General features: G+C 40.3%; 1 protein-coding gene across 1 annotated transcript in view; it reads left to right on the top strand.

Moving 5' to 3' along the window:
* The window catches only part of Ctnna3 (catenin alpha 3), a 1,402,587-nt gene that overhangs the window by 60,524 nt on the left and 1,314,095 nt on the right, over window positions 1-27,968 (top strand). The window contains exon 3 of the mRNA XM_045137244.1: window positions 4,473-4,665. Coding sequence (XP_044993179.1) covers window positions 4,473-4,665 — 193 coding nt within the window. The remainder of the gene's footprint in view (window positions 1-4,472; window positions 4,666-27,968) is intronic.

Below are 27,968 nucleotides of genomic sequence, written 5' to 3'. Positions count from 1 at the left end.
ACTTGAGGCAAAACATTCCAGTCTGGGTCATGTATATGGGAATAAAGCAAGTGAGACTAAAACAGAAGGCAGTTATACAATGTGGATAGAGGCTGTTCCTATGTTGAAGATTCTATAAGGTTGATTGACTGCTTAGAAGGTCTGTGATTGTGGAGAGATGGAATGTTGCAGGTTTGAAACCAAATAATCTTGTGCTGTTTTTAGCCCCCTAAATAGTCATTTATTGCCCACCTCTGTGTGTGACCTAACATCTTTGCAGCTATTAGGTAAAACCCTTTTCAGAATGTACAGCGAGACCCCCAGCTCCCATCAACCCCAAGACTAAGGATATCATCAGATAATATCTGAGGTCTATAACAGAGATTTCCCTGATTTGTTAATCTACCTACCTGTTGTTCCCACCAACTGGATACTCCCAGCAGAGCAGTTTGTTTATTTACTTATCTATTTAACTCACCATGCTCTTTAATTTTTTTTGTTCATTATTTATTTATTTATTTGAGAGTGACAGAGAGAGAGAAAGAGACACAGAGAGAGAGAGAGATTGAGAACGGGCGCGCCAGGGCCTCCAGCCACTGCAAACGAACTCCAGACGCGTGCGCCCCCTTGTGCATCTGGCTAACATGGGTCCTGGGGAACCGAGCCTCGAACCAGGGTCCTTAGGCTTCACAGGCAAGCGCTTAACCGCTAAGCCATCTCTCCAGCCCTCACCATGCTCTTTAATATTAAGTAAAAACACCTCTCTGACATGTCACTCAGAGCATCAGTGTGTTTTACAAGTACCTTGATTTATGACTTTTTGCTCTGAAACTGTTACCATATTGGAACATGGTATTTTAGATAACCTCATGTGTTTCTAGGCTATGGTCAGTAATATTTGGCTCTGGAATAAGATATCTCTTATTACTTTGAGTTGAGAGCTCTGCTTTTGCATTGATAAGGAGAGGAAAAGTGATGAAACAAAAATTATTTTCATCCCCAAATTTCCATATTTCCCTCGTAGCTTCTAAGTGCTTTGTTAAACAATGGGTCTGAATATCCAAGGCTCTGCTGGTACAAGTAAAAACATCTGTAGGGGCCACAGAGCCTGGAGGGCTTTGCATATTCTGTTGTCAAAGATATGATACAGGATTATCATAAGCCTCAGCTGTTTGGGAAAACACTAGAGCCTAGCTTTCTGTCTCACTCTTTTTAAAAAAGACTTATTTATTTTTAATCGATAAACAAATAATGTGTATATTAATGGGGCATGGTGATGTTTTGATCTATATGTATACTGTAGAAAGATTCAATCTAGCTAATTAACGTACCTACCATGTCACTAATTTATTATTGGAGCCTTTGTTCCAGTAGAAGTTTCAGATCATCTAATTTGAATACTAGATATGTTTTTTTCCTCCTTCTTTTCTCTGTGATGGGACTTTTCAAGCTTCACTTGTTTTATAAGCGTTGCTTATAAATTTTATCCAGAATTTGCTACTGGGATACAAAATTTAATTAAGAAATGAGAGCACTGGACTTCTAAAAATAAACTAACCTGTTAGGAGGTTTGTTTTGAAATACATGTGCTTTTATTTACATGCATGTGGTGTGTGCATGTGCTTATATGTGTGCATATGTGTGGGTGTGTGTGGGTACTGCTACATGTGTGTATGTGTAGGCCAGAGGACAGTTTCAGGTGTGATCTTCAAGAGTGCTGGCCATCTCTTCAGGGTGTTTCATTGGGCTGAAGCTCATCAATTAGGCTAGACTAGCTGGACAGCGAGCTCTAGGGATCCTTCTATCTCCTCCTCTCTAGGCGTGTGCCATCAAGCTCAGCATTTGATGTGATTACCGGGAATCACATTCAGGTCCTTACGCCTGTGAAGCAAGCACTTTACCCATTGAACTACTTGCCAACACCTCCAACTATACATACATACATACATACATACATACATACATACATACATACATTTCACTTCAAATAATAATCTTACCATATGTTTGTGTTTTTTTCTAAGATCCACTCTTTCTTTTTCCTTAGCATTATTATGCCAACTAACTGTTGCAGTTACCTTCTCATCACTGAGACGAAATACCTGACAAGAAGCAGTTTATGGGAGGAAAGCATTTTTCAGGTTTACAGATTCCAGGAGAAGATTCATCACGGTGGAGGAAGCCAGCTCAGTTCGTCATACATCCATAGCAAAGAGACAAGATGAACAGCCTAGCTAAAGCTGGCTGTCTACACTCCTTAGGGCTGGACTCCAGATGCACTCTCAGTGATACGCCTCCTCCAGCAGGACTCTGCCTGCTGGAGAGTTAAGTAGGAAGCTTAATATTAAAGCTGAGGCTATGGGGACATTTACCTTCAAAATCACCACATTAACAAATATAAATTATTTATATTTTAATGGTGCACACATGAATGCTTTGATATTTGTATAAATTGTGAATTGATTAAATCAAGTTATTTAACATGTCACTTCATACACCTATTATTTTCTTTTTTTAAAAAATTTTTTGTTTATTTATTTGAGAGTGACAGACAGAGAGAGAAAGGAGGGGAAGAGAGAGAGAGAGAGAGATCGAGAATGGGTGCGCCAGGGCTTCCAGCCACTGCAAACGAACTCCAGATGCATGTGCCCCCTTGTGCATCTGGCTAACGTGGGTCCTGGGGAATCAAGCCTCGAACTGGGGTCCTTAGGCTTCACAGGCAAGCGCTTAACCGCTAAGCCATCTCTCCAGCCCTACCTATTATTTTCTGTAGCGAGAAATTTGTTCTTGTTTTTAACCAAGTTACAAAAGTAATATGTGCCACTATGCCTTATGAGTTTTACATTTTTAATATTTTAACATAAACATTTGAACAAATTAAAAAAGTTAGGGGCTGGAGAGATGGCTTAGTGGTTAAGGCACTTACATGCATAGCCAGAGGACCCAGGTTTGATTCCCCTGTACCCTTGTAAAGCCAAGTGCACAAGGTAGTGCATGTGTCTGGAGTTTGTTTGCAGTGGCTAGAGGCCTTGGTGTGCCCATTCTGTCTGTATTTCTTCTTTCTCTCTTAATCAAATAAAAAAAACCAAAATGTTAAGAAAGTCAGGTTCTCTAGATATTGTTAGGGGTCGGGATAGGGAAGAAAGATGAGAGCACAGAGTGGGAGAAGGTGGGGCGGGGAATGGTCAAGAGAGGCGTCTTGGTAGGGGACTTTGAGAGGTACTTGTTGGAGAGCACTGAGGAAGAAGGAGAGAGTGGAGCACAGGAGACATCTAGAGAGGGTTACAAAGAGAAGCAGGTGATAATGAGTGTCTGGGGCTTGTTCCCCTGAGATAACCGTTGCTGTGGGTATTTAGAACGCCTCTCCCTGATGTTAACCATGCATACTTCATCTACCTAGACTAATACCAATTTAATTAAAAGCAATCATTTTCTACCCCTCTGGCTACAAAATAATATAGGTTTTATTTTATACTATGATAATTTTGAGACAATACTTGTCCACTTTTCCCATTTTGACTGCTTTATTAAGTTTGTCTATTTTTTCCATATGAAGTTTTTGTTTTCTTCCTGAGGTAGGGTTTTGCTCTAGCCCAGGCTGACCTGGAATTCACATTTAATCTCAGGGTAGCCTTGAACTCAGCAATCCTTCTACCTTTGCCTCCCGAGTGCTGGGATTAAAGGTGTGCGCCACCATGCCCAACTTTTTCTTTTCTTTTTTGGTTTTCCGAGGTAGGGTCTCATTCTACTCCAGGCTGACCTGGAATTTATGTGTGGTCTCAGGGTGCCCTCGAACTCACAGCAATCCTTCTACCTCTGCCTCCTAGGTGCTGGGATTAAAGGTGTGCAACACCACGCCGGCCATACAAAGTTTTTGTATTGAAAACAACACACATACCCAGAGTCATCTCAAATCTTCCTACAGTAGTAAAGCTTGTTGAGATTTGGTATCTCTCTTCCTTGCAGTATTCAGTTGGGAATTTCTGATGTTATCACTTGTCTTCTTTCTTAAACATTTAATTTAATTTAATTCATTTATTTGTGAGGTTAGAGGGAGGGAGACAGGGAGAAAGAGGGATAGATAGATAGAGACAGAAAAAGAGAGAGAGAGAGAGAGAGAGAGAGAGGGAGAGAGAGAGAGAGAGAGAGAGAGAGAAAGAATGGGTGCACAAAAGCACATGTCTTGCCATTGCAGGTATACTCCATATGCATGGACCACTATGTGCATCTGGCTTTACATGGGTACTGGGGATTTGAACATTGGGACCTGGGCCAGCAGGCATTTTTGCAAGCAAGTGTTTTGCAAGCAAGTGTCTTTAACAACCTAACCATCTGCCCAGCCCCAATGTCACTTGTTTTCTGGGGATTTGACAGCATTACTGGGAATGACTCATGTTATTGAGAAGTGATTTTTGCTTTCTTCTGGGCTATAATATCTCAAGATTGTGTACTCCTCACAAATTGTCTAGTAAGTTTTGTTTTTTCAATTTTAGGTTACCACACTTGTCAATTGTCCACAGAATCCTTCCAACAGGAAAAAAGGACGTTCAAAAAGAGCCAGAGTCCTTCTAGCCTCTGTGGAGGAAGCAACTTGGAATTTGTTAGATAAGGGACAGAAGATTGCTCAGGAAGCCACCGTTTTAAAGGAAGAGCTTACCACTGCGCTGGAGGTAGTTCGCAAAGAGAGTGAGTACCTAGTTCTGGCCAGGAGCAAACTGAATCTCCTCAGGGTGTTAGTTACTGACACAGACTTGAGTGTTGTGTTGTTTGTGGGCCTGAGCTTATTAATCTTTCACAGAAGTGTAAAGAGCTAGCTGTGGGAGGCAGAGTGGCTCATTAGACAGCTCCAAGGCTCAGAGTCCTGGTGCTGGCTCTCCTCTGGTTCTTCAATCTCTGTAGACAGCTCCCCACATCCAACCATGCCACAGTTTATCCATAATAAACAAAGAGGAGACTAATGAAGCTGAAGACATATTTGCTCAGATATCAATAAGTTATAAAGTTCCTCACAAACAGTTGAGAGACAATATCATATCTGATTGCTTTGAAAATGTTCTAGTTTTCAAACTTTTTTGCAAGTTTAGAATTACTAAGCCTTTTTGAATGCTTTGCTTAAATTATGCATAGCCCATGTTGTTGCTTTGTTACCATAATATAAGCATATATTTCACCTTTATATTTAGAGAGAGAGAGAGAGAGAGAGAGAGAGAGAGAGAAAGGGAGAGAGAGAGAGAATGGGCACAGGAGGGTCTCTTGCCATTGCAAACAAACTCCAGATGCTACTTTGTACATGGTTCTGGGGAATCCAACCAGGGTTATTAGGCTTCCCAAGCAAGCACCTTTAACCACTGGGCCATCTCTCTAGCTCCCCTTTTGATATATTTGGCTTATGATAATGCAATTGTTCTAAAGAAGGCCAGTTTCAATTGCTAGATGTTTTTACAAGAACTGTTCAATGATTTTGGTTAATGGAGTGATTTTTGTGCATATCACTGAGCTGCAACTATTTTGTGAGGATAAGCAAAATTGAATTTTCTTGTTCTGCCTCATAAATAATGCTTGGGATGTCCAACTATTTCTTTCACTCAGCTTAACTTTAAGAAAGTCAGAGGGGCTGGAGAGATGGCTTAGCGGTTAAGCGCTTGCCTGTGAAGCCTAAGGACCCTGGTTCGAGGCTCGGTTCCCCAGGTCCCACGTTAGTCAGATGCACAAGGGGGCGCACGCGTCTGGAGTTCGTTTGCAGAGGCTGGAAGCCCTGGCGCGCCCATTCTCTCTCTCTCTCCCTCTCTCTGTCTTTCTCTCTTTCTCTCTGTGTCTGTCGCTCTCAAATAAATAAATAAATAAAAATTAAAAAAAAAAAAAAAGAAAGTCAGAGGATGGGTGTAGGCCGCCTGGGAGCAAGGGTCAGGAGGAGCTCTCAGCTCAGGTCCCTGGCCTTGTTGGTGAATACCCTCGAGTCATCAAAATGACAAGGGGAGAAAGCCCAGTGCTTAGCCCTGACTGAATTCTGTCGGCCACATCCGCCAGGGCTCAGAGAACTTTGCGGGGGAAGTGGCAGACTGAACATGAGCGCTGCTCTCAGTACTAGTCAGAGAACCTTCACCAGGGAGATGCAGTAGAGAGAGAGGGAGAATAGGCATACCAAGGCCTTCTATGCATGAGCCACTTTGTGCATCTGGCTTATGTGGGTCCTGGGTAATTAAACCTGGGTCCTTTGCCTTTGTAGGCAAGTGCCTTTACCACTAAGACCTCTCCAGGCCCCCATAAATTATCTGACATGGAGAATGGAGGGGGACAATGGGATGAAACAATAAAGACAGAAAGGACTACTTTGAAAGAGGAGGATCCTGAGTGGAAGGGGGTGGAAGAGAGGGGAAAAAAGAAGATAACGGGAAGGAGCACTATAAAATTACAGTGTGTTCATATGTTAAAGTTCTCAAAACAAAACAACAACAACAAAACAGAAACGAAAAAGAGAACATCAGGAAGAGCCAAGCACACACAGTAGCATAGCAATCCCTGTAGTTGGGAGACTGTGGCTGGAGGATGGCAAGTCCCAGGACAACTTAGGCTATGTAGTAAAACGCCATCTTAAAATCAAACAAAACAAACAAAAACCCAGACAGTATTCTGTAATTAAAATAAATGTACCACAAACAATAAACTTTAGGCCAAAATTTATTACTGGGAGATTATTTATTATATACTTGGTTTTTAAAAATACTCTATTTGTAGGGAGGGGGGGCAGACAGATAGAATCCCTAGCCACTGCAAATTCCAGATGTGCCACTTTGTACATCTGGCCTTAAATGGGTACTGGGGAATCTAACCTGCGTCCTTATGCTATCTCTCCAGCCCAGATTTTTGTATTTATTTTTGTTTTCGAGGTTGGGTCTCACTCTAGCAAGGCTGACCTGGAATTCATTATATACTCTAAAGTTGGCCTCGAATTCAAGGCGATCCTCCTACCTCTGCCTACCAAGTGCGGGGATTAAAGGCATGTGTCACCATGCCCAGCAGATTTTTGTATTTTAAGGTCAATTTTATTGTGTATATTTAAGACATGCAGTGTGATGTTATGGGATTCACATTGCAAAATGTTTACTAAGGTGCAATAAATGAACATAGTTGTCTAACATGGTTATCCTCCCCACCCTTTGATAAGAGCAGCTAAAATGCACTTATTTAGGAAAATTCTTCATAATATTATTAACTCTAGCTCTCATATACTTTAGTAGATCTCTAGACCTGTCCATCCTATGCTTCAGTTACTCTCTATCCCTTGGCCTGTATCTCCCCACTTCCCCCATCTTCCTCCTCACTTCCTCCCTACTGTGGCACTCAGTGTATATTCGGCTTCTCTCCTTCTTGTCTGAAAGTCCATGTTTAAGTGAAACGATGCATCATTTTTTTTTTTTTTCTGTGTCTGGCTTATTTCACTTAGCATGTGTTTGGCAAATGGCAGGATCTCTTCTATCACGAGATGACATGTGCTTTTATTTTTAAAGCAAGTCAGTCTTTTTAGCCCAATATAAATAAATTATTTTAAAAAAGAAATTCTCAGAGAAGTCTGGCTTCTACGATGGTGCCATAAACCTCTCATGGTGTGAAATATATACATGTCTGTGTCATACAAAACAGACATTATTTAGTTAGAGTGCTTTACGCTTTAATTCTTTTGACAAGCCGCCAAATTGTGCTGCTGCCACTTCAGAGTGGGAGGAGAGGAGTTAAATGGCACATGGTTCTGGAATTTAAGGAACAGCCCAGGCTTAACCTATGGATGGTGGAGGTTCTGACAGTGAGCACATTGTTCCCCAAAATTTGGAAGGAATTTTAACTCAGTAGTGAGCTGAATTAACAGAAGAATGGAATCTCATCGAATGAACTTTGTCTGACTCTGGAAACATAGTTTAAATAGTCCCACCTTCTTTTAGTGAAAGGACTTTGTCCAGTGGCATGGAAAGGCCTGCTGAAGTGCTGCTAATGCATTTAAAGCATTTAAAACTGGGAGGGGATTACGATCAACATACATCATGTCCATGTTTGAATACTGTTAATCAAAAGCTAAAGTGATAAATCTATTTTTAGCTGTCTCAAGAACCTCTACACTGATTTCCACAATGGCTGTACCAGATTACATTCCCACCAACAGTGCAGAAGGGTTCCCCTTTTACCACAACCTTGCCAACATTTATTGTCATTTGTTTTCTTGATGGTAGCCATGCTGACAGGAGAGAGATGGAATCTCAAGGTAGTTTTAATTTGCATTTCCCTGATGGCTAAGGAGGTAGAACACTTTTTTAGATGTTTATGTGTCATCTGTATTTCTTCTGGTGAGAACTCTCTGTGTAGTTCCATAGCCCATTTTTTGATTGGGTTATTTGATTTCTTATTGTTCTGTTTTTTTTTTTTTGAGTTCTTTGTATATTCTGGATATTAATCCTCTGTCAGATGTGTAGCTGGCAATGATTTTCTCCTATTCTGTAGATTGTCTCTTTGCTCTATTCACAGTGTACTTTGCTGTACAAAAGCTTTGTAATTTCCTGAGATCCCAGTAGTTGATTAGTGGTTTTATTTTCTGAGCAATTGGGGTGATATTCAGAAAGTCATTACCTATGCCAATATGTTGAAGGGTTTCCCCTACCTTTTCCTCTAGCAATTTCAGAGTTTCAGGTCTGATATTAAGGTCCCTGATCCACTTGGGTTTGATTCTTGTGCATGACAAGGATCTATTTTCATCTTTCTACATATAGATATCCAGTTTTCCTGGCACCACTTGTTGAAAAGGCTGTCTTTTCTCCAGTGAATATTTTTGGCATTGTTGTCAAAAATAAGATGGCTGTAGCTGCCTGGATTAACACCTGGGTCCTCTATTCTGTTCTGTTGATCTACATGTCTGTCTTTGTGCCAATACCATGCTGTTTTTGTTACTATAGATTTGTAATATAGCTTAAAATCAGGCATGGTGATACCACCAGCCTTATTTTTGTTGCTCAATATTGTTTTGGCTATTTGAGATTTTTTGTGCTTCCAAATGTAAGTTTGGGTATTTTTTTCTATTCCTGTGAAGAATGCCATTGAAACTTTAATGGGGATTGCATTAAATGTGTAGATTGCTTTTGGAGAAGGGTTGGAGGAGTGTCCAGCACTGAAACATCTCACACTCTCTAAGGCTCAGGGTCCATTGAGGAAGAGGTGGCAGAAAGAATGTAAGAGTCAAAGGAAGGGTACCACTCCCTACATACAACTGTCCAGACAGGATCTGGCTTCGATTTCCAAGACCTCACAATGCCTAGCAATACCCACACAAAACTCTCATAATAGGAGAAAAAGATGATGACATCAAATTAAAAGAGAGACTAATGGACAGAGGGAGAGGATATGATGGAGAGCAGAGCTATGAAGGAGAAAGTGGGGGAGGAGAGGGAAATACCATGATTTGTTGTCTGTAAGTATAGAAGTTGTCAATAAAAAATATGTATATAATAAAAAAGCTAACGAGAATGCATTTAGAAAAGCAAGAAAGTATTGGAAGTAAAGATAGCTTTACTGATGTTTTAATTGACTTACTTTCAAGAAGAAATTTGAGACTAGTTTGAAAAATATCTCATAGGGGCTAGGCTCAGCAGTTAAGGTGCTTGCTTGCAGAACCTAATGACCCAGGTTCGAATCTCCAATACCCAAGTCAAGCCAAATACACAAAGTGGCATGTGCATCTGGAGTCTGTTTTCAGTGGCTGGAGGCCCTAGCAATCCATTCTCTCTCTCTTTCTGCTTGCAAATAAATAAATAGATAACTTAAAAATTTCTCCTAATAGGGAAGAGAAAGGAAGGGAGGAGAGTACTTAATAGGTTGATATTGTATATATGTAAGTACGATGATCGAGATGGGGAGGTAATATGATGGAGAATGGAATTTCAAAGGGGAAAGTGTCAGGGGGGAGGGAGGGAATTACCATGGGATATTTTTTTATAATCATGGAAAATGTTAATAAAAATTTAAAAATTAAAAAAAAGAAAAATATAAATTGAAAAAAAAAAGATAAAAATTTCTCCTAATAAAGTGCCCATCACTGAAGTAGACTTAAAATGCACCCAACATGGCTCAGGGAATTTTGTGGAAGAGGGGGCAGAAAGACTGTTAGAGCCACAAGCTGGGTCATTTTCTACAGAGACATTGCCTGTCCCCTATAACTGACTGCTGCCCCCATAATGTGTGATCCACAATACCTATGGGGTTGACCTGCATCCCCAATGAGGAAGTCCTCTTCAGAAAAGGGCCAGGGAGGAGGTAAAGGATGGTATCAATATGTGTTGTTTACATACTAAATATGTCCATATCTAATAAAAATAAATTAAAAATTTTCTCCTAATAAAGACATTTATATATTTTATGTAATAATGTAACATAATATAGTATTTTCTATAACACATAATACTTATATTGATAGATTTTTAAGGAATTTACATTTAAGAAATATATATATATATAGTATATATATATATAATTTTGTTTTTTCAAGGTAGGGTCTTGTTCTAGCCCAGGGTATCATGGAATTCACTATGTAATATCTGGGTGGATTCAAACTCATGATGATCTTCCTAACATCTGCTTCCCAAGTGCTGGGATTAAAGATGTGCACTACCACATCCAGTTTAAGAAATATTTTTCTTTTCCTTTTTAAAAGTTTTTATTTTTATTTATCTATTATATGAGAGAGGGGTGGGGAGAGAACGGGCATGATAGAACCTGTAGCTGCTGCAAACACACTCCAGATGCATGTGCCACCTTGCGCATCTGGCTTATGTAGGTCCTGGGGAATTGAACCTGGGTCCTTAGGCTTTGCAGGCAGCACCTTAACTGCTAAGTTATCTCTGTAGCCCCTTAACAAATATGTATGTACACACACACACACACACACACACACACACACACACACACACACATTTTTGTTGTTGTTGTTGTTGTAGGGTCTCACTCTAGCTCAGGATGACCTGGAATTTACTGTGTAGTCTCAGGGTAGCCTCCAACTCATGGCGATCCTCTTACCTCTGCCTCCCAAGTGCTGGGATTAAAGGTGTGTGCCACCATGTCTGGCTTTAACACATATTTTTAATATGAAGAATTTTTCTTGTTTTTCATGTAGGGGTTAGCATACAAAGCAATGGGTTTTATTATGGCATTTGTGTGTGTGTGTGTGTGTGTGTGTGTGTGTGTGTGTGTGTGTGTGTGTATGTGCATGCGTGTGAAGGCCAGAGGCTGACATTGTGTTTTCCTTACTTTATATACCAAGGCAAGGTCTTTCACATGAACCCAGAGCTTCTCAGTCTGGCTAATGTAACCAAGTGGCTTGGGGATCCCCTGCCTCTGCCTCCTCAGTGCCAAGATAATAGGTGTGTCCCTGTTCTCACTGGGGATCTGAACTCTGGTCCTGTCGCTGCTCCAGCAAGCACTGAGTCCATGGAGCCATCTCCACAGACCCCAGACCTTGCTAAAAGCCACACATATTAATGCTATGTAGTGTATTGAGGAATCGCATGTAGTCAGAAAGGCACATGCACAATTATGACAAACTCATGTGTGAATAACCTCCAACAAGAACCAGAAATAAACACATGATTAAATTTCTAGAATCAGCTCTCCTGCCCCAATCAGTTCCTATACTCTCACCTCAAAGGTGACCATTCTAACTATGGTTTAACCTACTTTTAGATTTTATGTGAGATTATGTAGTATGTTATATTTTGTCTGATTTTTCTTTTGCTCAATGCTGTATACCTGTGAAATGTCACCGTAGAGTAGTTTATTCATTTTCAGTGATGAATAGAAAAAATTCATTTGTTCATTCTATTGCTGATGGATATTAGAATTGTTTCCAGCTTTTGGTTTAATGGATGTTATTGCTATATACATATTTTCTATTATGAATTCTATATTCCTGTTTGGTGTATGTCTAGGAGTAAAGTCTTTAAATCTTAAGTTTTATAAGTGCTCAGTTTTAGCAGATATCACCAGTTTTCTGAAATGAGTTTTCCCATTGACATTTTTAGGAGTACTACATATAACTTCCATTTGCCCCACATTCTAACTTTGGATTAGCAAGAGTCAGAGTAAAAAATGCATTGTAAGTAGTGGTATTATTATATTTTAAAATTATTTCATGTGTGTCTATGTGTGTATGTATATGCATATATGATGATGTGTGAGTGCGTATGGGCACATGCCAGTGTGTGTGTGGAGGACAGAGGACAAACTCAAGTTATTGGTCATCTCCTTCCACCTTGTTTGGTGACAAGCTCTTATAACTTGTTTTGCCACTGGGATGGCCATACTAGCTGGCCTTGTGAACTTTGGAATTCTCCTGACTTTTCTCTCCCATTGTTGTAGGTGCCTGGGATCACAGACATTTGTACCACTTTAAAAATACTTTATTTATGAGAGGGGGGGCAAGAATGGGTGCACCAGGGCCTCCAGCCACTGCAAACTCCAGATGCATGCTCTGCCTTGTGCATCTGGCTTGTGTGGGTGGTACTGGGGAGTTGAATTTGGGTCCTTAGGCTTCACAGGCAAGCACCTTAACCACTAAGCCATCTCTCCAGTCCCACATGTGCCACTTTTGCATCTGACTTTATATAGGTGCTGTGATCCAAATTCCAGCCAGCAGACTTATAGTTCAAGGGTGTTTGACTACTAAGCCATCTCTCCAGTCCCCTTGTGGTTTTAATTTATATTTATCTGACTTTTTACATGTTGTAGTATGAGTTGGCTAGTTGCAAGGTGTTAGTTACTTTCTCATTGTTTGGAGAAAATACCCAAGTATATGAGATGAAAGTGTTTATTTCACCCTATGGTTTCAAGAGGAAGTTTCCTCATGGTGAGGAAAGCATGGCATGAACAGGAAGCTGGACCACATCTTGTCATATAACTGGGTGGGTATAGCTTAAGTACTGGACTTAGAGGTGAGCTAACACACCTCAAAGCCCACCCTTAGTGGTGTTCCTCCTCTAGTAAGGCTCCCTCCCAAAGGCTTTACCAGTTTGGGACTGAACATGAGGCTTAATCACAAATACACGAGGCTATGGGGGACACATTACATTCAAACTACCATACTATGAATTACAAATATTTTATCTTTTTATTATCTTATTTTTATGTTAAAATGTTACATGATACTGTAAAGTTAATAGATATGATAAATTTCAACTTTTAGTTTTGTTTTTTAATGGATAAAGATTTTTGCGTCTGTCAAAAATTTTAAAAAAAATTGCTGTTACCATTTTGAACCATTCTTTGACCATTTGAATGGTGTGAGTCAGGGTCATGATTCATGTTTCCTTTCAAGGTGCAAATTCAATTGCTTTATACCATATGGATGCATATGCTCTAGTATTATTATTGAAAAATATTTTTTCTCCTTTGGATCACTCTTTTACCTTTATGAGAGTAAATTTATTATGTATGTATGAGTCTACTTTGGTACTCTTCTATTTCATTGAATTTATTTATCTTTCCTTATACCAAGACCAATCTTATGTATTGCATAGTAGTATTGAAATGGAAACTCTTTTGAAGGCTAGGAATGCAACTCATTTGGTAGAGCACTTTCCTACATGCAGGAAGTCCTGATCTAGCACCACGTAAATGGGGCATGATGGTACATGCCTATAATTTCAGCACACAAGAGGTGGAGGTAAGAAGTTCAGGGTCATCCTCAGTTACAGAGTGGCCAGCCTGGGCTACATGAGACCCTGTCTCAGAAAAACCCCAAATAACAACAAGAAATTATTTTGGTTTGATCAATTTGTCTAATTTTAAAAACTTTTTGCTGGATGTGGTGGCGCATGCCTTTAATCCCAGCACTTGGGAGGCAGAGGTAGGAGGATTGCCATGAGTTCAAGACCACTCTGCGACTCCATAGTGAATTCCAGGTCAGCCTGGGCTAGAGTGAGACATTACCTAGAAAAACCAAAAAAAAAAAAAAAAAAAAAGAAAAGCTTTTTGAATGATACCTTCCATAAATATAAACAGTATACATCATCATATCCCCCCAACCACCCTCCCTTCTTCCTCCTTCACTGAATCCCTTCTTTCCAACTAGTCTTTCTTCTATTTTGATGTCATCAATGTTTCCCCCTGCAGATTTTGTGTAGGTAGCATCAGCCATTGTGAGGTTATGATATCAAGACCAATTTGTAAGACAGTATATTGTAAGCATGTCTCCCCTTACCTTGGTTCTTACATTCCTTTTTTTTTTTTCTTTTTTGTTATTTGAGGTAGGCTCTCACTCTAGCCCAGGCTGACCTGGAATTCACTATGTAGTCTCAGGATGGCCTCGAACTCATGGCGATCCTTCTATCTCTCTCTGTCTCCAGAGTTCTGGGATTACAGGCATGCACCACCATGCCCAGCTTTGGTTCTTACATTTTTTCTACCACCTCTTCTCAATGGTTTCTGAGCCTTGGAGGGTGTGATAGAGATGTCTCATTTAGTGCTGAACCTTCCACTGTCACTTCTCAGCATGTTGGCGACTTTGAGTCACCCTAATGTTTACTGCCATCTAAAGGGAAAATCTTCTCTAACCAAAAGTGAGAGTAGCATTAATATAATTTGCTGGACCTAAACATAAATATTTCATGGGGAGTTTGGTAGGCATAATACATCCATTTATCCAGATAACAATAGTAGTTTCCCCTCTAGGGTTTATGACCTACCTAGCAATAAGCTTTTGATCAGGCTTTCAGTATCAGGCAGGAATTCCCTGTTGTGGAGCAGGCCTCAAGTCTAGTGGAGAAAATTAAGTTTCCCCAGCAACAGACATGCCACCATTGCACCAGTTAGTATGCCTGGCCTGGTTTCCCAGCCTTAAAGCTTGCTGGGTCTGCTGCTGGTTAAGACCATTGATGTCTTCCCCCAGCAGGCTGCATAGGTCTTTCCAGCATCCTGCCAGCTGGTGGGCAGAGAGGAGGCTTCCAGCTCAGCCCCAGCCTGATTTCTCAGTGACCAGCAGCCCAGGCACGTAGAGTCTTCAGCAGTAGGGCCTTACCATATAGGTCTGGTGGGGAACCAAGAGTCTTGGCAATAATATCATATTTTGGGAGCATTAGTGGCCTCCCTGACCAATAACTTGCTGGAAGGTGTCCCACCACTGGCATGGAAAGTTTTCTAATAATCTGTGGCTTCTTGGCACAACATTATCCACCTCTGCAATATACTTCTGCCCAAGTTCTCCCTTTTTTTGACATATATTATTAGTTAGTGAACAGTATTTTTCCATATAGCTTATTCATAAATCTTAAATTTTGATTAACTCTTCTCATTCCATCCCCTTATATCACTCCTCCCATTATTCTGCCTCTCTACTTATATGTCTACTGTACTGCTCCTTAAGCCCAACTTGTCAATTTTTATAAGAAATCTTGGTGGAAATTTGATTTGAACTCGATTGGATCTGACTGTCCATTTGTGCTGCTCTTGCATCTAAACAGTAATGAGTCTTATGATTAAAGCGTATATTATATCCCCTCACTTACTTTGAATACAAATTTTATGCATGTTTGGTTAATTTTGCCTCCCAGCATTTTATATTGTATGATATTTTATTGGTACTTTAAAATATTTAATTAAAAGTTAAAATGAATAGAATTAAAATGATTCAATCTGTCCTTAAATTCATGATGTTTTCTTCCTTTGTATATTTATTTTTAATTAATCCAGCGAATTTTTCATCTCGTTTACTATACTTGTAAATCCTTGAATTTTCAATTGTTTTGCAAAGTAGTTTCCTTTTTGTTGGTAAGATTATGCTTTATCCATTCACTGTAGATAGTACTGCAATAAACATTAATGTCAGCAAGCTCCACTCTTGTTTTTCTTTCAGTGTGTGTATATGCATGGGCGGGCGTGTGTGTATACTGTGCACACACGTGTGGAGGCCAGAGGATGCCAGGTGTAATTCTCTATCACTCTTTTGACTTGTTTTCTTCAGGTAGGGTCTCTTAGTGGACCTGGAGTTCTTCATTTTACAGCTAGACTGATTAAACCATGAGCTCCCCTCAAATCCTCCTGCCTCCACCCCTCTCAGCACTGTAGTTACAGGTATGCATGGTCTGCCTTTTTAAATGGGCATTTTTAAAAAACAGAACCTTAACAGTAACACATTTTAAGATTATTAGCAAGTAAACATGAAAGGATTAGTTTCAGCAGGCTAAACAGTTAAAAGGATCTTTCTTGCAAATCCTGACAGCCTAGGTTTGCTTCCCCAATACCCACATAAAGCACACAAAGTGGCCCATGTGTCTGGAGTTCATTTGTGTTGCAAGAGGCCCCCCCCCCACTCTATGTACTTGCAAATAAATAAATAAAAATATTTAAATATTTAAAAAATACATTAAAATTCTTTTATTCATTTAGTTGAGAGTGACCTAGAGAGAGAATGGGCACACTAGGGCCTCCAGTCACTGCAAATGAACTCCAGATGCATGTGCCCCCTTGTGCATTTGGCTAACGTGGATCCTGGGGAATTGAGCCTTAAACCAGTGTTCTTAGGCTTCACAAGCAAGCGCTTAACCGCTAAGCCATCTCTCCAGCCCCCAAAATACATTTTTTTAAAGCTACACCTGATGGTGCATGTCTTTAATCCCAGCAGCACTTGGGAGGCAGAAGTACAAGGATTGTTGTGAATTTGAGATCAGCCTGGGACTGTTGAGTTCCAGGTCAGCCTGGTCTAGAGTGAGACTCTAAAACAACAACAATAAAAAGTACTTGCTATCTCTTTTTTAAGGATTTATTTATTTATTTATTTGAGAGCGACAGACACAGAGAGAAAGACAGATAGAGGGAGAGAGAGAGAATGGGCACGCCAGGGCTTCCAGCCTCTGCAAACGAACTCCAGACGCGTGCGCCCCTTGTGCATCTGGCTAACGTGGGACCTGGGGAACTGAGCCTCGAACCAGGGTCCTTAGGCTTCACAGGCAAGCGCTTAACCGCTAAGCCATCTCTCCAGCCCCTTGTCATCTATTTTTAATTGTGGGTGTCCACCAAGGCCACCACAAGCCCGTTAGAAGGGTACTAAGATTCATGAGAAGCTTTTGAATCCACTAGGGCTGCTGTAACTATAGCTCTTCCTCCTAAATAGGGAGCTGTGGATGCTCGTGCTAAAAGAAGCGCTTTGCTGCCCAGGGTATGCATGCAGGGGCTTCCCAAAGGCATGTGTGTAAGGCCTTGGCCCGCAGCTGTGACACCTTACTTCGCTTTGCAGAATGGCCATTGAGTATTTTTGGCAGGCTTGGCTATGCAGCTAGAAGCCAGGGAATGTCTGTTTTTGGTGAAAAGTTAACCATTGTGTTAAAAATGTACATATTCCTCATGTACAGAATACAAATTTTTAAAAATAAATTGATATATGTGCATTTTTTATTTTTTTGTGTGTGCATATGCATGTGTGTGGTGCACATGTACATGTGTATGCATGCGTGTGGTACTTTTCATAGGAACATTGTTCACTTCTTTTTGAGACAGGGCCTTTCATTGGTTTGGAGCTCACTAATTAGGCTAGACTGATTGGCTAGTAAGCTCTAGGGATCCTCCTGTTTCTGATTAGAGGTATGTGTCACCATGCCCTACTTTTTACTGGGGTTTGAACTCAGGTCCTCATGCTTGCAAGACAAGCACTTGAATCACTGAGCTATTTTCTCAGCCCCATAATTTATACTTTCCATTGATTTATGGAAGTTGTATATATTTACAGGCTACTGCATATGCTCCAACACAGTATGTGGTGATTAGATTAGGACAACTGGCCCACCTGTCACCTCATTTCTTTCTGTTACAGTTACTCAAAATCCTATTAGCTCTTTTGAAATATTCAATTAATTGTTGTCAACCCTAGTTATCCTATGGTACTATAGAACAGTATAAGTTATTCTGCCTATCCAGCTGCACCCCTGTACTCTGGATCTTTTCCTCTTTATCCTAATTTTCATATTTCCATAGTTCTTCATATTTATGATTTTTAGTTTGGTTTTGTGAGGTAGGGTCTCACTCTAGCCCAGGCTGACCTGGAATTCACTATGTAGTTTCAGGGTGGCCTCCAACTCATGGCGATCTTCCTACCTCTGTCTCCCAAGTGCTGGGATTAAAGGTGCGCACCCGGCTCATCTTTGTGATTTTTAAAAAATATTTTATTTATTTATTTGAGAGGGAGGGAGGGAGGGGGAAAGAGAGAGAGAGAGAGAGGGAGAGGGAGAGGGAGAGGGAGAGGGAGGAAGGAAGGGAGGGAGGGGAGAGAATGGGCATGTCAGGGCCTCTAGCCATTGCAAACGAACTTCAGACACATGTACCACCCTGTGCATCTGACTTATGTGGATACTAGGTCCTTAGGCTCTGCAGGCAAGTGCCTTAAATATCTCTCTAGCCTCATGTTTATGATTTTTTAAAACCTCAGGTTATAGTTTTTTTTTTTTCCACTGAGGACAAGGCATCTAGTCTTGCCATCATCCATAGTGGTCAGTAAAAATTATTACTTCTAGAAATTGGGAAATAATATCCTCAAAGTGTAATTAGCCTTATCAGTATACCTGGATATTTATTCACTAACAAATGATGTTGTAGAACTTCTAATACTGAACCCTTTCAATGGTACTGATTGCCTTCCCAATTATTCAATGCATTTAAAAATAACAAAGCACTAACAAACCAGAGATTTAAAAAGTTACTTGGGTTGGAGAGATGGGTTGGAGATTAAGGTACTGGCCCGCAAAGCTGAAGGACCCAGATTTGATTCCCCAGTTCCCCTGTAAGCCAGATACATAAGGTGGCACATGCAGCTGTAGTTCCTTTGCAGTGGCTAGAGGTCCTGGCACGCCCATCCTCTCTCTCTCTGCTTCCTTCTCTCTCTCTCTTAAATAAATAAATAAATAAATAAGTAAGTAAATTACTGGTGTTCATTTGGGATCACTTTTTTTTCCCCCCGAGGTAGAGTCTCACTAAGGCTCAGGCTGACCTGGAATTTACTATGTAGTCTCAGGGTAGCCTCAAATTAATGGCGATCCTCCTACCTCTGTCACCCTAGTGCTGGGATTAAAGGCATGCGCCACCATGCCTGGCTCATTTGGGATCGATTCTGTTGAAAAAGCTTAGGAAACTCAGCTGTGTTGACCATTTATAAAAGAAAGTAGCAGGCCAGTTTTAATTAACTGTCCCTAAGTAACAAGTCAACTCTACCTCTATTATTCAAAACTGCAGTTAAGGGTTGGATAAAATGTTTGGTACTTACCACCAATTACTTATAGCCTGTGAATGGTTTCAAATGCAACAGCTGCTGTGTTCATTATTTCCATCTACTGATATGTTGAATTTGTGTGCAGTTGACCATTATTATGTCTTGAGTGTTCTTAGATAGGCATTAAGTCACAATTACAATAGTCTTTCTAGCTAAATAGCATGCTTCAAGAGATGTGGTTCATTCTTCATTTGAAAGGGAATGACAAACTCTTACTCCAACGCATTTTAACATGTATGCATGGTGTTCTGTAGCTGGAGGGATGTTTATGGAAATACTTCCATTGAAGACTGATGAGCTAATTAGCTACAGTGCTTGTAAACCACTAATTGCTGGAAAACACTCAACATGGTATCCCTAGCATCCACTTGAAAAAAAATCTGCAGCCGGCTTTTCTTCCAGTGCATTTAGTTTCTCAGCAGACTTCTCAGTGTCTCCTATGATGAGGCATTAGGCAAATGCGAAGGACTTACTGTGTATAGTGTCGGGCACCCTAATTTTAGTCACTTGATATGCTAGACCTGTGGCATATAGACAGACTGGTTTGAGGAATAACAGTAGTGACAATTTTGAAAGTTTGAGACATGCTATAAGCCATGTGCCATTTACTTTGATGTATAATTCAACGACCAGAGCCAAGATTTAATGCATGTTAACAGATTGATTTGAAAGTGATAAGTCCCAGAAAGTAAATGGGGCCCGAAATCTCAGCTAAGAAGGAGTTTAAAAAAAATGTGATTCCTGAACTATGTAAGGTTTTTCTTGCCTCCATGGCTAGAGAGAGGGCATAACTCTGCAGCCATTTCATAGATGTTGCTATGTGCTGACAGTCTTCTTAGGACTATACTTGCACAAGACAGGTCTGAACTTGGCTGCTGTGTCTTACAGTCCAGTGTTAAAAGAGTGCATAAGCTGTTTTGGCCACTTAACAGGGTCAGGAACGAAAATCTTAAGAGTTTCTGTCTGTGGCTATTTCCATTTCTTTCTTCCATTTCAAAGAGATGGAATTCACTATGTAGTCTCAGGGTGGCCTTGAGCTCATGGCGATCCTCCTACATCTGTCTCCAAGTGCTGAGATTAAAGGTGTGTATCATCAAGCCTAGCTTGAGATGCTTTTTAAAAAAATTCTTTGAAACTAATCCAGATTCTCAGTTACTTTTCCCATTCTGTAGGTTGTCTCTTTGCTGTATTCACAGTGTCCTTTGCTGTACAAAAGCTTTGTAATTTCATGAGATTCCAGTGATTGGTTAATGGTTTTATTTCCTGAGCAATTGGGGTTATATTCAGAAAGTCATTGCCTACGCCAATATGTTGAAGCTCATGGGTGTACCAGGGTCTCTTGCTTTTGCAAAGAAACTCCAAACATATGCTTTACTTTGTGCATATGGTTTTACATGAGTCCTGGGGAATCAAATCCAGGCTGGCAGGCTTGGCAAGCAAACACCTTCAACCACTGAGTTATCTCTCCAGCCCACCCTTAGTTTTTTTTTTTTTTTTTTTTTTTTGTGTGTGTTTATATGTATGTATGAGCACCTGTTTGATGTGTGGTCTTCAGAGGACAACCTTGGGGTGTTGGTCCTTTCCTTCCATCTTCTTTCAAACACAATCCACCTTGTTGGTGTTGGTAGGAAGCCAGCCAATCTAGCTACCCTCAAGCTTTGAGATTCAGGCCCTGTGGACATGTTGGGATTACAGATGTCTGCAAACATTGGGATTCAGGCCCTGTGGACATGTTGGGATTACAGATGTCTGCAAACTTTGGGATTCAGGCTCTGTAGGCATGTTGGGATTATACATGAATGCATCCAGTTTATTTGGCTGCTGAAGACTGAACTTGGATCAGCTGGCTTGTGGAACAACTGCTGAGGCATCTTCCCAAACTTCACACTGTTTGAGGCCAGGTCTCTCACTGAACCCAGAACTCATTGATTCTGCTAGAGTAGCAAGCCCCAGGGATCTTCTTATCTATGTCTCCCCAGTTCTGGGACTGTGGGTGCATGCCACCATGTCCAGCTTTTACATGGGTGCTGGGACCCAAAATAAGGTTCTCATTCTTGCACTTTAGTAACTGAACCATTTCCCTAGCTCTGTGGCTCTTTTTTTTTAAAATTAAATTTATTTATTTGACAGAGAAAGAGGGAGAGAGAGTGAAAGAATGGGTGTGCCAGGACCTCCAGCCATTGCAAACGAACTCCAGATGCATCTGGCTGACGTGGGTCCTGGGTCCTTTGGCTTTGCAGGCAAATGCCTTAACCGCTAAGCAATCCCTCCAGCCCCCTGTGGTTCTTTTTAATATAAGAGCGGGTTATAATAGACTAAAGTCAACATAGACTGGGCTTCCAAGAACCTGAAATGGAGGGTCTTGGGCAGGTGATTTATTGAAGACATCTTCTCAGTTGGTATCTCTGAAGGGTAGAGGGGAACATGAAGACAGGGGAAGAACCGAGCAAAGTTGGGCTGAAGGTGCTCTAGACAGACAGGTAAACATGGAGTCATGTGGCCAGGTACTGATATGTGGGCAGTGTGACTAAGGATCTGAAGTTTGTTTTTTTTTGGAGATAGGGTCTCACTCTATTTCAGGCTGACCTTGAGTTCACTTTGTAGTCTCAGGGTGGCCTTGAACTTATTGCGATCCTTGTGCCTCTGTCTTCTGAGTGCTGGGAGTAAAGGTGTGTACCCCACACCCAGCCTGAAGTTTTTATTTTCATTTTCTTAAGTTTTGATTTTATTTCATTATAACTTAAGCATAAAATTTAATACAAAATCTAGTTATTGAGAAACCTTAAAACATGGGCATATAAATCTAATTTTTCAACTGCAAATTTTTATAGTCTTAAAAATAGGCCAAATATTTCTGATGAATTGAGATGTTTCCTTAGGCTGGAATACAAATGTACTTAAATATCATTTAGGAAAATGTAAAGTATCTTACTAATAGTTACTTATATTGATTAAGGGTTGAAACATTGGATATATTTGGTTAAACCAAATATAGTTTTAAATAAATTTTATCTATAATAAATTTAACAATTAATTTTTAACTCTTTAGTTAATTTTGTTTTTTGAGATACAGTGTTGCTATATAGCCTAGGCTGCCCTTGAATTCATGGCAATTTTCCTGCCTCAGTCTCCTGAGTGCTGGGATTACAGGCATGTGCCACCATGCCTACCTACTTACTCTTTTTTGTTTGTTTGTTTGTTTGAGATAGGGTTTTGCTCTAGCCCAGGCTGACCTGGAATTCACTATGTAGTCTCAGGGTGGCATGCAACTCTTAGCGATCCTCCTACCTCCCCTCCCAAATTCTGGGATTAAAGGTGTGTGCCACCACGCCCAGTTTCCTACCTACTTACTCTTTTTGATAAGTGTTAATACTTTCAAAATATGCCTATCTGGTGACCACTGGGGTGACTCAACACTCACCAAAGTACTGAGAAGAAGTGACAGTGGGGTGTTCAGTGAGACTTCTCTATCACACCCTCCAAGGCTCAGGGAATATTGCAGAAGAGGTGGCTGAAAGACTCTAAGAACCATAGAAAGGGGAGGAGTGCTTTGCAGTACTGCTTTGCAACAGTGCCCCTTTTAGATAGATATGCTAAGATCCAACTTGTCATTCAGGAGCATAGTCACATCAACCAATGATGAAGCTGGGATGTAAAAGCAGAACCTATGTTTGATGAAAAAGTTAGTGTATATAACAAGGTATACCACACAAGCAAGAAGTTATTTCATTGTTCGATATAGGAAACAGCAATCAACAGAAGGCTGCTAAGTGAGCAGGGTGATAGAACAAAGGAAACTGGACAAAATGTTTGGTCATAAAAGTGATCACCTATCATTTCTATTGAGAGAGTCTTATGGGACTTATAGCTCATTATATAACACTCTTTTGGAAATATTTGCTGGATGTTGCAGATGCACCAATGTTTGTGATTATTTTTCCCATGATTTACATAATCTCTTTATGACTGGAAGTGACTTTCTTTTGCTTTGTCATTACTTTTCTTCTTCTTCTTCTTTCTTTATTTATTTTTGGTTTTTAGAGGTAGGGTCTTGCTCTAGCCCAGGCTGATGTGGAATTCACTATGTAGTCTCAGCATGACCTCGAACTCACAGCTATTCTCCTACCTCTGCCTTCCAAGTGCTGGGATTAAAGGCGTGCACCACCATGCCTGGCTTGCTATGTCATTACTTTAAAAAATTTATTTAATTAAAAAATTTTTATTTGTTTGTTTGTGTGTGTGTGTGTGTTGTGTGTGTGTGTGTGTGTGTGAGAGAGAGAGAGAGAGAGAGACAGAGAGAAAGAGAATGGGGAGGATGGGCATGCTAGGGCCTTTAGCCTCTACAAATGAACTCCAGACACATGCACCACCTTGTGCATCTGGCTTGCATGGGTACTGGGGAATTAAACTTCGGTCCTTTGGCTTTGTAGGCAAGTGCCTTAACCTTAAGTCATCTCTTCAGCCCAATTTTTTTTTTAAAATTTAAAATATTTATATGAGAGAGGGAGAAAAAGGGAGAGAGGAAGAGAGAAAGAGAGAGAGAGAGAGAGAGAATGGGTGTGCCAGAGCCTTCATCCATTGCATATGAACCCCAGATGCTTGAGCCACCTTGTGCATATGGCTTACATGGTTACTGGAGAATTGAATCTAGGTCCTTAGGCTTTGCAGGCAAATGACTTAACCACCAAACCATCTCTCCCCCAATAGATATGTTAATATTTTGAAATCAATTTAAAATCAAGATTAGCCATTGATTGCCCTGATTCTTTAAGATGACAAACTTTTGACCTTAGAAATATAGTTACTCACTATCATATTCTATGATGATGAAAACTAAATTCTTTTCTCCTTTGTTATATATCCCCTCCAACCCATATTTTTCCCCCGCAGTATAGTCTCACTCTAGCTCATGCTGACCTGGAATTCACTATGTAGTCTCCGGGTGGCCTTGAACTCATGGTGATCCTCTTACCTCTGCCTTCCCAAGTGCTGGGATTAAAGGCGTGCGCCACCGCGTCTGGCTTCAATCCATTGTTTTTGTCATGACTGAAGAGTTTAATTTCTAGAGAATACTCTTTCCCATAATTTCAAATACCTTTTCTTAAATATTACTAGTAGTGGAAAGTAGGTCTCCTAATATTCAAACTACTAGTTTTTCTCCCACGCTAACATGAGACATTTTGGACTAGAGACTCTCCAATTCGAGTTATATGTTAAAAATATTTTAAAGTGTTCAGGTTTAGCTGGTCACACATATGTACCTACAAAACCAGAACTTATTAACTCATCTCTAACAGAAGCATGGAGAGGTTGGTTTGACTTCAAAATACCAGTAACACACCAATTTCTATGTATAAACCAGTATGTGATTAAAATTTATCACCCAATAAACCACTAGGAAATACGAATGTGAGGAATACCCTTACGTCTTAGTCAGTCTAGCCCAGGCTGACCTGGAATTCACTGTGTAGTGTCAGTGATCCTCCTACCTCTGTCTCCCGAGTGCTGGGATTAAAGCCTGTGCATCCATGCCCAGCTGTGATCTTGTTTTTAATCCAAGATCTTGACCTGTTCTTTTCCCCTTTAGTGTATAGCAGTTACCCATTGTCACTATTGATCACCCTCTGGCTGTGGACAGTTGGATTCCTAAAACACTGTGGCTGATAGCAAGAGTTTCATGCTGGATGGAAATAGCAGAGTTTGCTCTAGCTCAACAATTAAGAACTTGTTCTGGAAGTTTCATGGGAATAGTTTTGACATAATAAGTCTTCACATGAAAAGATATAAAATATTACTGTGGTAATAAGAATGCTCCATGTTTATCTAGTACTTTTTTCTTGGGGCCAAATCCTTCCTTGTCTTTCTGTTATCTTTGTGTCTGCACAATAAGGAGTTTCATAAGAACAATGTGAAAAATGCTGAAGATTTCATAGAAAGGTGGTACACAAGTGAAGCGAGCTGGATGTTGAATTTTACAAGTTTTGTACCCTGAGGACAAGAGTCACAACTTCTTTTGGGATTACAGTGAAAAAAATATTTGGGATGGTTCAACTTTATTCAGGGAATTATTAAACTATGCCATATGGAAAACTCCCAGGAAGTAACATTGTTAGGTATGTGGACACTGAAGGCACAAAAAATACTGGGCTCTTTCTCTATCTGCCGCTTTCTCTCTCTCTCTCATAAATAAATAAATAAATAAAATTTTAAAAAAGGGCTGGAGAGATGGCTTAGTGGTAAGGCATTTGTCTACAAAGCCTAAGGACCCAGTTTTGATTCTTCAGTACCCACGTAAGCCAGCTGCACAAGGTGGTGCATATGTCTGGAGTTCCTTTGCAGTGGCTAGAGACTCTTGTGTGCCCATCCTGTGTTTTCTCTTACAGGCAAGCCCAACAGGCTATCCTCCATTTTTTATGAGAAGGAACAGAAAGAGAGAGAGAGAGAGAGGGAGAGAGAGAGAGAGAATTGGTGTGCCAGGGCCTCCAGCCACTGTAATTGAATTCCAGACATGTGCACCATCTTGTGCACATGTGTGACCTTGGGTGCTTGCATCACCTTGTGTATCTGGCTTACATGGGACCTGGAGAGTCAAACATGGATCCTCAGGCTTTGCAGGCAAGTGCCTTAATGGCTAAGCTATCTCTCTAGTCCCCATCATCTCTATTTGCCTCTCTCTCTTAAATAAATAAATAAATAAATATTTTAAAAGAATACTGGGTCATGTTTTATTCTTTTAAGAGGTAAACCAGATTATATGTGGTATAGGATTTAAGGAAAAGGCCCATACATTTAGTGTAAGAAATGAAAGCCACATACAAAGTTTATGAAAAACAATTGATTTTTTAGATACATATGTTTAAAACATTTTTTTTTCAAGGTAGGGTCTTTCTCTAGCCCAGGCTGATTTGGAATACACTATGTAGTCTCAGGGTGTCATTGAACTCACAGCAATCCTCCTACCTCTGCCTCCTGAGTTCTGGGATTCAAGGCATGTGCCACACACTAGGCTAAAATATTATTTTTATTTTTTAGAGAGAGACAGGCAGACAGATAGAAAGAGAGTGAGAGGGAGAGTGAAAGAGAATTAGCATGCCAGAGCCTCAGATACTGCAATTGAACTCCAGATGCTTGTACCACCTACTGGGCATGTGTGACCTTGCATTTGCCTCACCTTTCATATGCATGGCTTATGTGTTTCTGGAGAGTCAAACATGGGTTCTTAGGCTTCTCAAGCAAGTGTCTTAACTGCTAAGCCATAAAACATTTTGTAAAAAAATTTTATTTATTAGGGAGAGAGAAAGAGGCAGATAGATAGAAAGATAGATAGAGAAACTAGTTAATGGTGACTTGCAAATTACCAGAAATTTTCCCCAGATTGTATGAAAAGTCAAGGTCATTTTGCTTTCTAAGTATTACCTGAGAGGAAGGACTCAGAAGCCTTGTTAGCAATCTAGGTACATTTGTCAGATTCTTGGCAAACTTGCCTTTGTTTACGACCGTGTGCTGTCAAAATTGCAGGATGGAAAATGAAATGTTGACACACTTGATTATTGAGGCCACCAACCAGATATTATATCTGGAAATGACACATTGTGCTTACAAAAGAAAGTCCTTGGAGTTCAATATATCTGAGCAGGAAACCCTGTTCTGACAATTCACCAGATGTTTGACCTCTGACACAATTGCTTAACCTTGGCGAATTTGGGTTTCTTCAACAGCACAAGAGTGATGTTAATGCAGATGCTGTGAGACTACTGGGGGAGTGAAATGGTCTTTAGAACTCTTCATAATTGTTGCTGCCTCTACTTAGAATTCTTTTCTTATGCCTTCAATCTCTTAACAAAGAGCTGCGTGCTACTTCACCAGTGAGGGTGTAAACTCCTTGGATATATGATTTAAAAATATATTTTCCCATTCTGTAGGTTATCTTTTCTTGGTGTTATCTTTTAATAAATTCTAAATGTTTGTCATTTTTTTTGTTCATTTTTATTTATTTGTTTGAGAGTGAGAGAGAGAGAGAAAGAGGCAGAGAGAGAATGGGTACATCAGGGCCTCCAGCCACTGCAAATGAACTCCAGACGCGTGCGCCCCCTTGGCTAACATGGGTCCTGGGGAATCAAGCCTTGAACCGGGATTCTTAGGCTTCACAGGCAAGCACTTAACCGCTAAGCCATCTCTCCAGCCCAGTTTTTTTCTTTTATCGTTTGTACTTTTGGTGTTGCATGAAACATTACCGTCTCACTCAATATGAAGCTTTACTCCTTTGTTCTCTCTCTTTTTTTTTTTTTCCATGTTTTTGAGGCAGAGTCTTACACTAGAGCAGGCTGACTTGGAACTTACTCTTCAGCCCAGGCTGGCTTTGATCTCTGGCTACCCTCCTACCTCAGCCTCCCAAGTGCTGGGATTAAAGGAGTGAGCCAACACATCTAGCTAACTCCTGTTCTTTTGAGTTTTATGGTTCAGGATCTTGTGATCCACGTTGGCTTGGATGTGGTTGGATATAGAGATCCATGTTCTTTCCTGCATAAAAGTGTCTAATCATCAACTGCTACAAAATAAAACAAAATTGAAGGACAAAAACTATGACTACTTCTCCACTGAATTTTCTTGGAACCTTTGTTGAAAGCTAGTTGACCATAGGTAAGGATTTCTTTCCAGCACGTCAATTCTATTGATTGCTATGGTTCTCTCCTAAGTTTTGAAATTT

The sequence above is a fragment of the Jaculus jaculus genome, chromosome 18, assembly GCF_020740685.1.
Source record: "Jaculus jaculus isolate mJacJac1 chromosome 18, mJacJac1.mat.Y.cur, whole genome shotgun sequence".
Taxonomy (NCBI): domain Eukaryota; kingdom Metazoa; phylum Chordata; class Mammalia; order Rodentia; family Dipodidae; genus Jaculus; species Jaculus jaculus.
This window is presented reverse-complemented; position numbering and strand designations above follow the sequence as displayed.